Source organism: Procambarus clarkii, chromosome 34 (assembly GCF_040958095.1).
Source record: "Procambarus clarkii isolate CNS0578487 chromosome 34, FALCON_Pclarkii_2.0, whole genome shotgun sequence".
Taxonomy (NCBI): domain Eukaryota; kingdom Metazoa; phylum Arthropoda; class Malacostraca; order Decapoda; family Cambaridae; genus Procambarus; species Procambarus clarkii.
In genome coordinates, this window is record NC_091183.1 from 28317673 (window position 1) to 28329499 (window position 11827).

The 11827-nt window shown below is 40.0% G+C and overlaps 1 protein-coding gene across 1 annotated transcript; it reads right to left on the reverse strand.

Annotated features, from left to right (window-relative positions):
* Positions 1-3594: 3594 nt before the first annotated feature.
* Positions 3595-4311, reverse strand: LOC138371038 (uncharacterized). The gene has a single exon (XM_069335680.1). The coding sequence runs from the start codon at positions 4309-4311 to the stop codon at positions 3595-3597; it is 717 nt and encodes a 238-aa protein (XP_069191781.1).
* Positions 4312-11827: the final 7516 nt, after the last annotated feature.

The window sequence follows — 11827 nt, forward strand, 5'->3', positions numbered from 1 at the left end:
AATAAATGCTACTACGAAAGCTATATAAATCCTGAGAAAATCATAATGACCAGTGACATTAAAGTATAAAGTGTAAATAGTAACTGGTAACTGTTGGTGAACGAAAAATTCAATTCCAAATTTATTAGATTTTTTTCCTAAACATAAAGATCGACACGAAGGAATTTTCTGGATTATGGACCAATTAACCCAAAAACATAAGTAATTTTACTTGAAGAACAAATATCAGAGCATGGTTAGTGAGTTATAGATTAATAATAGTGTGGTATTTTTATAATTAGAGAAAGCCCTTAGTACCCGCATATGAAAATAACCATAATTTTACCAAAAAAAAGTCTAAAAAAGTACCATTTTGTCAAACGGCGAAATGTTGACTTTAGTTTTAAGAGGACAGGTTGTACTGAGGTCCATTGAACCACATCTCTGCCTTTGCTAAGTACCGTAAAGTCAGGCCTCGGGAGAGATAGTCAGCTGGATTCTCTTTGGTGGGTATATATCTCAGTTGTCGGCCCTGCCGACAACTCTCGTATTTCCTTAATGCGGTTGCTCACGTAAGGATTTTTACTATTATTGTTTTTAACCCACTGTAGCACTACCTGATTATCTGACCATACTCTAGTTTCTTCAGTATGAATGTTGCTTAAGGCCTTGATCAGATAATGAGCCAATCTTACACCTAGCAGTAAGGCTGTCAACTCCAGTTGTAGCAATGATCGTTTCTTTAACAGTACCACTCTGGCCTTTGATGTGAGAAAATTGACTTGACCATTTGAGACCAGGTAAGCTACTGTTCCATAAGCCTTTCCTGAAGCATCACAGAGTACATGTAGCTTAATTAACTCTTTTTCATTTACTGTGTTCTGAGGGAACTTGAAGACTCTAGGATACTTAAATCTTTCACTAGCCCTTGTCACTTTTCTTGTAAGGTAGGTGTTAGAAGATCATCCCAGCCTATCTTTTGTTGCCAACATTCCTGCATTATCAACTTCCCATTTATCAATATTGGACTCAATAGTCCCAATGGGTCGAATAGTTTGCTGACTTGTGAGTATAATTTTCTCATTGTTAGGTTGGTTGTATCTGGCTCTACCGACTTGATTGTCAACTGTTCTGTTGTCGGATCCCATTCGATGGGATACTTTTGTCTTCTCGGGTACCTGGTAGTCGGGAAAATCAGTTTCAATCAGTTGATTTAATTTGGCATTGTTGGAGACCCACGACTGGAGAGGCATATTTTCTCCCATTATTTCTTGATTGTCCTCGTCATATATGTTCAGCAGTTTACTCTCACTGCTGGTTGTTCCTTGGAAATTGTCCACATACAAGTTATTGCTAATTTCTGTTTTATTTCGGCTATTGGACTTCTTCAAGTGCTTGTCTAAGGTAGCTTGAAACAGAAACGGAGAAGACATGGCACCAAACAAAACAGACACAAATCTAAAAGTGATTAATTCACTTTTTGGATCGTTAGGATCCTTGAACTATAGGAACTTTGTGTAGTTATGGTCTTCTTGGAGACCTACCCTAAGGAAAGCCTTGCTGATATCGGCCATGAATGCGTAAGTCCCGTTGCGAAACTTTAACAGCACGTCGCATAGCCTTTGTGTCAGGCTAGGGCCAGTTTGAAGGCAGTCATTTAAGTAAACACTACTCTGCTTTGTCTTAGCACTGCAATTAAATACTATCTGTAGTGGCGTAGTAGTTGAATTTTTCAGTACAGGATGGTGTGGCAGGTAGTGTTTTTCCTATGGGTTACGATTTGTGACAACTTCCATAAATTTGTCATCGAGTTGCTTCTTGATTATTTCGTGGTACAATTTAAAGTTCTCAGGATGTCTTTGTAAGTGCAACATCTGTGATCCTAATTGGTTTTGTGCCATAAAATGGTTGACGGGTAGCTGAGGGTGATTCAGCTTCCATGGTAACCTGACCCAGTATTGATCATCTCTGTAGATAACTGAATCCAGGTATTGTTTGTAAGTCCAATCATTATCTGGACTAGGTTGTTCAGGGACAATGACGAGAGTTGCCAGGACGCATAATTTATATACAGGGGGATCAAGCTCATCCTCGGACATGTCTCTGAATTGTAGTGGAGACCAGCTCCTAGGGAGCTGGTCGGCCGAGCGGACAGCACACTGGACTTGTGATCCTGTGGTCCTGGGTTCGATCCCAGGCACCAGCGAGAAACAATGGGCAGAGTTTCTTTCACCCTATGCCCCTGTTACCTAGCAGTAAAATAGGTACCTGGGTGTTAGTCAGCTGTCACGGGCTGCTTCCTGGGGGTGGAGGCCTGGTCGAGGACCGGGCCGCAGGGACACTAAAGCCCCGAAATCATCTCAAGATAACCTCAAGATAGTCATGCAATCATTACTGGGTTGGCATGTTTGTGGTCTACAGGTGTGGGTTGCTGTAGCCATAATACTGGGCCTGTTAGCAAATAGCCACCTGCAACAGATGGTAACAAGGTTCATTCCCTGTTTTTCATCCTTTCCTTTGATAAACTTATGGTAGACATTTGATCCCATAAGGATTCAAATATTGGAGAGGTTGTCTGATGTAATTTTGACAGCCAATTTGATTCTCTTTTCTTCCAGGAATTTGGATGTTGTCCCTAGACCATACACATACAGGTCTGATGGGAATTTGTCTACTACAAGAGCTTGTATCGTTCGGACATAACCGCCTAAACGTACTTTAGGTTGTATTACCTTGAAGACTTGGGCTCCTGAGTTAGTCAGGAATCGTGCTAAGTCTATTCTTGCCTCTCGTACAGGCTTGAGTTTCAAGACATTTATCAACTCCTTTGAGATAAAAGTCATTTGGCATCCTTGGGCAAATAATCCACGTATGGTGGCCTTGGACTTTCCATTTTTAATGATCAATTGAGCAGTGGGAACAGTTGATTTATGATCAGACCTTGTTGACAAGACACTTATGTCAGGTTGTATGGTACAAAGCTGTACTGAAGTTGAAGTTCCTTCTTCCACTTGTGGTTTGGGAGACTTTGTACTTGAGTCCCCATAGAGTGCTGCATGGTGTTGACCCTTATTGCATCTATTACACGTGCGTATTTGAGTTGCACAGGTGTTGGAATTATGTGACCTTATACACTGGGTGCATTTACGTAACTCCTTGAGTCGTTTTATACATGGAGCACGATCAGGGTAAGCTTTGCAGTTGTACATGGTATGTTGTTTTTCACAGAACAGACATGTCCTCCAGACGTTAACAGCTTCTTGTAACCGTTTTCGGTGACACATTAACTGTAGGTTTGGAGGAACCCACTGCATATGTGCCCACGCTGCCTTGTTTCCACCTTGGGGGAAGGGGAAGTTGTTTTAGATTTATTTGGAGTATTGTTTGTACTCGGTTGTTTACTATTAGTAGTTAAAGAAGGTTTAGATGTTGATTTTGCATCTGTTTTATCTCGTTGTCTTTCTATTATGGATCTTAAACCTTCCATAATCTCCTTTACTGTCAGAGAAGATTTGTTATGTAAGACAAACAACTTATCCAGTACGTCACTGGGTAATTTGCGTCTCATATGGACTTGGATTATCCAATCCAATGCATCCAGATTCACTTCATTACTCAGCACCTTGAGCAAGGACTCAAGCCTAATCTAAAGGCTTGGAGTGAGTCAGCTGATCCATCAGGTTGAGGGATATCTAAGAGTTTCTGGGTTAGAAGTCTGATAGCCCTTTGTGGCTTAGCATAGTTTTCCTTAAGGAGCTGTACTGCACTATAATAACCATCTTCAGTTAGGGTCAGATTACACACTACCTTTAATGATTCATCCTTTAAGACAATTTGCAAATATATAAATTTTGTGGTCCTGGCTATAGTGGCATTAGAATCCACTGAATCGAAAAATCTGTTCCAGAAGTTATCCGAACTCTTGTCCTCTGTACCAGAGAAAGTTGGTAGACTGAGTGATGGTAATTTGACTTCTGGTTGTGTCAGGTTTTGGGAAGCTGTGGCTGCAATGTCTGTAGTGGCCCTGTGTATGGTTATCAACTTGACAAAGTGTTGTAACTTTGTTTGTATTGCATCTTCATAATTGGCATTTTCTTGTACGACAGCTTTCATTGCTTCTTCATCTATGTTAGTAGCAGCAAGAACATCCTGATATTTCAGGATTTGGTTTCTTACATGCTCTAATTTGCTCTCTGCAACCTTATGATAGCTCTCCAGTTCTATATAATCAACTGGAGCTTGTTTACATAAATCATCGCATTTATTGATCTGTCGGGTAAAATGGCCCTGAATACCTGTGAGGGTCGCTTTTACATTTTTTACAGTAGACATGAGGGCTGTTTTTGCTAGCCATGTTGCTGATGTACCAGTGCTAAGCCTTGTTGGACTTTGATTTGAACTGTTACTAGCACTTGAGATAGTAGAGCTACTAGTTTCTGAACTAGAGCTGTTTATCATTTAAAAATACACACTATATAATCATACACTCTATAATTTGAGTGGTAACCTTGTATATATGCTGGTTTTATCTCACGTCAGCTCCTGAATTATCACTCTTAGTTGGTACAGAGACACAGATTAACACTTAAAGGTGAAATGATTATAGTTAAATTATTACTATAGTTATGGTAATATTATGTAGACAACACAACTTGGGTTGTCTTGAGTACTGCATAAAATATATGCTTGCTAGGTTGTAATATCGGTTCAACTCTAGACAAGTGTAAATTCTTACCCTTACACCAGGTTAGCACAATAAAATAGACTAGGTTGCTGTACAACACCAGTCTAAAACGTCCTATCCTTGTGTAAGAATTGGTTGTAAATTATGTGACGTGCAGTAATTGTTACAGTAATGGTGCAATATTAAATAAATACTTAAATTATAAAAATCATATACATTTATGGGTAGATTAGCCTCTTATCAATCTCTTCAAATTTAAAAGCACAATTGTTCTTTTGGTTCAGGCCTCGGAACAATAATAGTGCTTGTTGTAAGTTCTGTTCACTATTAGCAGAGATTGAAAGAGTTAGGCAAGAAAAATGTATAGCAGTGTCTTCCTGGTATAATTAAATTATATGTAATTACTGCACTAATGGTTATATGTTCTATCCGGTTCGTTGAGGATCATAACTTATGTGGAAAAATCCTAGCAGGCTTTATTTCTTTCTTTTTAAGAATATTAATATTTACTTTACCTTATTTTTTAATTGACTTTAACCCTTTAACTGCACAATGCGCCTGCAGGCCTACGCCTGGGGTGAGCTTCGCGCCTCCGGGTATTTGTATTTTTCACGTTCCATTCAAAACTCTCACGGCTACATGGGGTTCACATCAGCTTCCTCAGGGCTCTTGTAAACAGACGCCATCTTTAAAAAAAATCATGGTCCACATTCCCGGGTGTGAGAGCCTCAGTAGTGAGTGAGCAACCAAGGCCGGCGCATGCAGCATGAGCTCACAGCACTTCTGTTATGCTTGTGACCACAGCATCGCCTAATAATGTCAAAAATATATATAACTTATTTTATTTAGCCATGATAGTATTACACAAGAGCTTGAGTGTGATGACGACTGTGTACAATGTTCAAATATTTGTGATTCAATGCTGTTCACGATGTTCACAGCGCTAACCACAGCATTATTTCCTCCATCTAGGAATCTTCAAACAACTTCTTAGGTTTCTTTACAAAATAAACTTGTGGTCAATTATGTATTTACAGGATTTAGTGACCAGTATTGTGATAACAGCAGGATTGTGGTGATAATAAGCACTGTGCATAGTATTGTGGAGGGAGTAATTGTGGTGAGGGAGCGAGGGAGATAATCGAGGTAGCCTCACTGTGTGGCAGTCACTAGTTTTGCACATCATACTAGCTTAGTGGTTTGCTATGGTGAACACATTTGTACATGGGTATATACAATGTGTGTATATAGTGTAGTAACAGCAACAGGAGTATGTTGGGAGGAGCTATTTTGGTGAGGGAGGTGACTTAATCTTGGCATCGTCTGCTGGCTGCTGTGTGATTTCTCATGCAGTGTATGGTGGCCACTGTAAAGTTTGGACACAATACCGGCTTACTTGCATAGTTCTGGTGAATAAAACTTGTAGATAGGTATACATAACATGTGTAAATAGTGTAATACAAACAATAACAGTATGGTGGGAGGAGCCATGTTGGCGAGTAAGATGTTGGAGGAGTGAGGGAGAGACTGGATGTTGGAGGAGTGAGGGTGTCGCAGCTGACACTCGCGGAGTTCTGACTGTGTTCGTGGTGAATGTATATAGTGTGTGATAGTGTCTAGTGTGTAAATAGACTGTATATATACATAAATTACCATAATACAATGGAAATATGTGCCGGATATGTGTACACGTGTCATGCACATAACACAGTTTCTACGGACAGTACGGATGTTCTACTGCTATAATATAGTGTACATGTTCATTATACATTGGATTGGCACGTAAAAGCATATAAAATGTATTTGGAAATATGCGCAAAAAGTGAAAAAATATATATTCGCGGCAACTGGCGCATCCAGCCCCGAGCGCCCTACCTGCCCCGGGGGCATATGCCACGGGCGACAAGGGAATGATGACGTCATGCACGAACTTACAGACACCATAGCAGCTAAAATACTTACAATTTCGACCTTCTGTTACTACACCCTTAGGGAAGGGGTTTTGACACTTTAAAAACAGAAATTTTTTTTTCCAGATATTTTATTTCCTGCGCACTGGGGGGGGGGGGGTAGTCATATTTGGAGGCCGCGAAGCTAAGGGGTTAATATTATATAATTTTCTTCTTAGTTAGTTCTTACTTAGCGGACTGTATATTCTGATTCAGCTTGCTATATCTTATCTCACACAATGGGAGGAACAAATACAACTTGTACCAACTTATGAAAATGGTGCAAGTTGTACTTGTTTACCTTATTGTTACAAACTATAAATTATCAATCATACCACACATGGTGGTCTAATCTAATGTTCTTATAGCTAATTTAATTCTGTATACTACTCTATCTACAGTATTAAAGAACATGTAGGGCTTAGTTGATACTGTAGGTGGGGCCTGCTAAGGCTGGCATGTTCTTCAGCATCAGATTAGGGTGTGGCCCTGTGCCTCAGAGTGCAAAAATGGCGGGTGTCAGGAAGCCTGCCAGGTTGGTGTACAACAGGGTAAAATCACTGTTATATTGGGGGCCAACTGTCTGCTTCAGTAACTTCCCTCACAATTACCTGTTTGGGATGTTTAACATTAGTGGTTGTACATTAACATACAAAGTATATGTGACATGAGTATTTGTGTATGTAGTAAAGAGCTGAGTAATATGCTACTCACTGTGTTAGTGGTTTTCTCATGCTAATAACCGGCTACCTAATCTATATTATATGATGCACCAAATAATACCAGAATTATAAAGTAGTCGGATACTCAAGTGCTCCTAATGTGGTAGAGGTGTTGCTGTTGTAGATCTTTTGGTACAGAGTAAGTCTATCGTGCGAGGACTAGTATCACAACTCTCTCTGGAGCACTGGCTTCGTGTTGTTTTTGTTATGATTCTGTGTTGTGATGCTGCCTCCCTCTTCTAGCCAATGTTTTGGTTCTACTTCTGATTTTATTTAACGGTAGCAAGGGAGTCAAGCTGTAATTCTTGTTGTTGGAAATTATATTCAGTCCAAGTGAACACTTTCTATTAAGTTTAAACACTAGACTGTAGTTTAAAAGAAATTAGAGTTGATATAAATACATGGTGTCGATGACGTCACGGAATCACCCATTCTCTCTTCCAATCAAGGGAAACTTTGTTATTATGTGCGTCGAATTTCCGACATGCAACAACATGAACAAGAGCAGAAACAGAGCGCACAGGGACAGGGAACCAGAACCGCAACAATTGCAGTCGTGAGAACAAGGACCGAACCAGACAGCTGAACAACAGAGACAAGGGCTACCAGGGAGGCGACAGAGACAAAGAATTGAGAGCTGGAGGTCGGGAAAAAATAGAAACGACGCGCAACGCAACAGAGGGAGGGACGACTGAAATAAACAGTTGTCTCAGAGGTCCCCCTAAAACGAAAGAGCAGCTGGGAAAGAGTTGCAGCACGAAAGAGCACAGCTGGGGTAGGGGTCTCACCTTCGTGTTGGGACCACCAGCGAGGAAGACGTGACAGGATACAATAGCGGACCTCTGCACCAACTTGGAGAACAGTATCAACCAAGCTTGGAGCAAACTTTGGCCGGAACTAGGTAAGTTGCAATGAGCAAATCCAAGAACTAAATACTCCCTGTCTTTCAGATACCTACGCTCAGGCAGAGCTGAAACGCATTCTAATTACAACCTGATGAGTGTGAAGACAGTATTACAGCAGACGAAGGTGGACCTGAACCTCACAAGGGACACTGACAGAAGGACCATCTGCATCCAGCCAAATGAGGAGAAGGACGCCCTATCAGGGCTGATATCAAGGACCGACTTAATAGTGAAGCCGGCAGACAATGGAAACGCAGTCGTAGTCTGAAACAAGGAAATTTACAGACAGGAAATGAAGAGGCACCTAGCAGACAAAAGAGCCTACCAAGATATCACAAACGAGGATGTGGCACTCAGAAGTTCATAGACGTGGAGAAAAACGTATAGACCTGAAGCTCTTTGAAAATAAGAATTGGGTCAGCAAAGAGGGACTCGTACAAGTTAGAGCAAAAGATTTCTATCTAGCATTTAAGTTAAATCGGTCATATCCAGCATGTATCTTCTGCCGACGATCCATAAGTCGCTGAGCGACATAAAAGGGGCATGACAGGGAAGATCAATCCTGAGTGGGTTGATCTTGATTGACAAGACGACAGTATTGGCCTTCTGCTGAGATGTGCTGCTAGTGTGTTGCTAGAGACTTCTGCCAGGGTGTTAGAGACCCCTGGAAGTGATTATTGTGACCCCAGTCAGCGTGTTGCTGAAACCCCTCTGCCAGTCGGTTTCTGGAGAGCAGATGTGAGGTATTGGAACATCGTGACGATACGGTGTGTGGACTGGCCCATGTTGAGGAAGGTGAACTCGCCAGTGATTACCATTGAGAGTGGACGACGTATACTTGAAGATAGTGGACCTGCCAGGATTTGAAGAACACTGCAGATATATTGAGTGTCATATGTGGAAGCGACAATGTATACATAAGTGTAGTTATTCTTCAATAGATAATATACTGGTGAAGGTGTAATTGCATATTATTAAACCCCATTCATTCCTTGCACTATAACTTGCTACCACCAATTCCTTAGAACTTACTATTTATGTGGAGTGGGATCATAGAAGAGGCTCTAAGGCCCGTTACGTAAAGAACCTGGTTACTGGTTCAAGCAGGCCGTAATACAAGTTTTCTTAAATTTTTGATTTGAACTAAAATCAAAATTTAGCAATATTATGACGTTTGTCATCCTTATTTACTTATTGGGATTTAAACCAAATATCGACGATTTAAGCAATATTTTTTCGTTTTCCCGCTTTTAAGGAACTTTCAGGTCAATATTTATTAATTCATTAATTTTACAATAAATATGATGCAAACCCTTATTTGATGGCATATTTATCTTATATACTTCATTTTCTATCAACCATTTGCACCTCGATAAAATTAGAAACATTTATTTCGAGGGAAATATTGTTTTTATTGCATATTTCGATCTTTCAGACGGAATAGAACTATTTTAGTGCACACGTTCTGTGGTTAAATAAACGGAAAGTCAAGAACATTACAGTGAATTCTAATGAAAACACATATATTTTTATAATTGTAAACATTATTTTCATATGTAATTAAATTAATAACGAGTGGATATGGAAATGCTAATTTAGCATATAGTTAATGCTAAATTATGGGTTACACGTGGTTTTCCCTACCCCATGGCCAATCTGCCATTAAACAGCTCACTACTAGCTTTCCCCGACCCCGTATCCTATATCTTTAATAGGACCATTTCCAAAACTTACTTATGTCCTGACTGGGAATTGGACTAGTCTCCTAATTTATCAGCCTTGGGCTGAGGTAATACTCCAACAGATGTATATGGTAATTTTTACAATGACGTTATGTTAGGCTTCAACAGGGGATTGGAATATATTTTGAAAAAGGGAAAGTTGAAAAGTATTTATTTTAATAACGAGTTGTACCAGCCACGCGTTGCTGTGGCTCAGTCTGGAAAAGAAAGAAAAGAGAAAATGCACGTTTCTAACATGTTTAACTTCACAATGCTTGTGGGTATACAATATTTTTTCTTGTTTCACTGTCTGTGATGGTATAGAAATTGTCTGATTGCCGACTCTAGAACACGTAACATATAATTGTCCATGTGAGAAGCAATCCGTGTCTAGATCTAAACCGCACAATTCTAAAAATTGGCCCTTGGCTTTGTTGATGGTGATTGCAAATGCCAATCGAATTGGAAATTACAATCTCTTTAATTAAAATGGCAAATCCGTTGGAATCATAGGAATGTGAGGAATAAGGACATCTTCACCTTTGAAAGGTCCTGTCAAGATTGTTGCTTCTTCGACGTTGTTGAATTTTTTTTTACTGCAAGCCACATGCCGTTGCTAAGCTTTTATTGGTTGATATTTCGTAACATGATAATTGGCACGCCGATTTTTAATTGCAGTTCGTGCGGTGGTTGTATCCTTCACAGATCGAGTGAATTAAAAAATTCTGTTGGATAATTAACCGCTTCATCTGCTTTCACCACAGTGTCGACGGACTTATATGTGACTGCCACGTTTCCGTTCCCAATTTCCAGAAATTGATGTGAGAATATCTCAGCTGATGAGTCATTTTGCAGTTGGATACGCATATTTGTAGTTAATTTTAACATCTTTATGGACGCCACAAAGTACAGTTTTTCAGGCAAGCATTGATTTCGTCCGCTGGTGTCGATCGAGCAATTACAGGTACTGTTCGCATGAAATCTCCTGCAAACAATATTAATGCGTTCCCAAATGGTCTGATGTTTCCACGTAAATCTTGCAATGACCGATCGATGTTTGTGGGCCATTGTGCATTCATCCCAAACATTAAGTTTACATTGCTGCAATACTTTTCCCATGCCGGATGCTTTGGAAATGTTGCACGTGGGAGTTTCAATGAATTGCATGTAGTATGGCAATTTTAAAGCCGAAGTAGCAGTTCTTCCACCTGGTAGCAATGTCGCAGTCATTCCGGACGATACAAGAGCTAAGGTTATGCCATTTTGGGATCGAAATGTTGCGAAAATCAATCTAATTAGAAAGGTTTTACAGTTCCTCTTGACGCATCTTAGAAGATTTCTCCAAACCCGTTATTGACAGTTTGAATTATTTGATCGTAAAGGCTTTTTCGCTCAAGCGTTACCTTAAGAATATTTGATTGCACATTCGACAACAGATCCCTCGCGTTGTAATTTTGTTCACGACGCAATTCTATATTGAACGAAGCAGCAGCAGATCGATTCGGTGATGGCATTCCCAATTGATTGAGAACTTTGCTCGCGATTTCTGAGCACAAATCTTCAATCATTATCAACGCTTTGTTGTAGATTTCTGCTGTGAAGTTTATATTCATATTTGAATTTTCCTTGCGTGTTCGATGGACAATATCTTCAGCCAAGTGCCATTTGTGTTTCTCGCATACTCTGTTCGGGATGAAGGAGAGCCGGTGGTCAATATGATTGCAAACAATGCATGAATTTGATTTGGATGTGGCTTTTTGGACGTGTCAATAATGCATATATCCCAGTATCGGTCGTTCTCCAATAAATTAAGATCTTCACATGCACTACGGAAAGTGGCATGTGTTACGCCACTGAGAAATCTCAA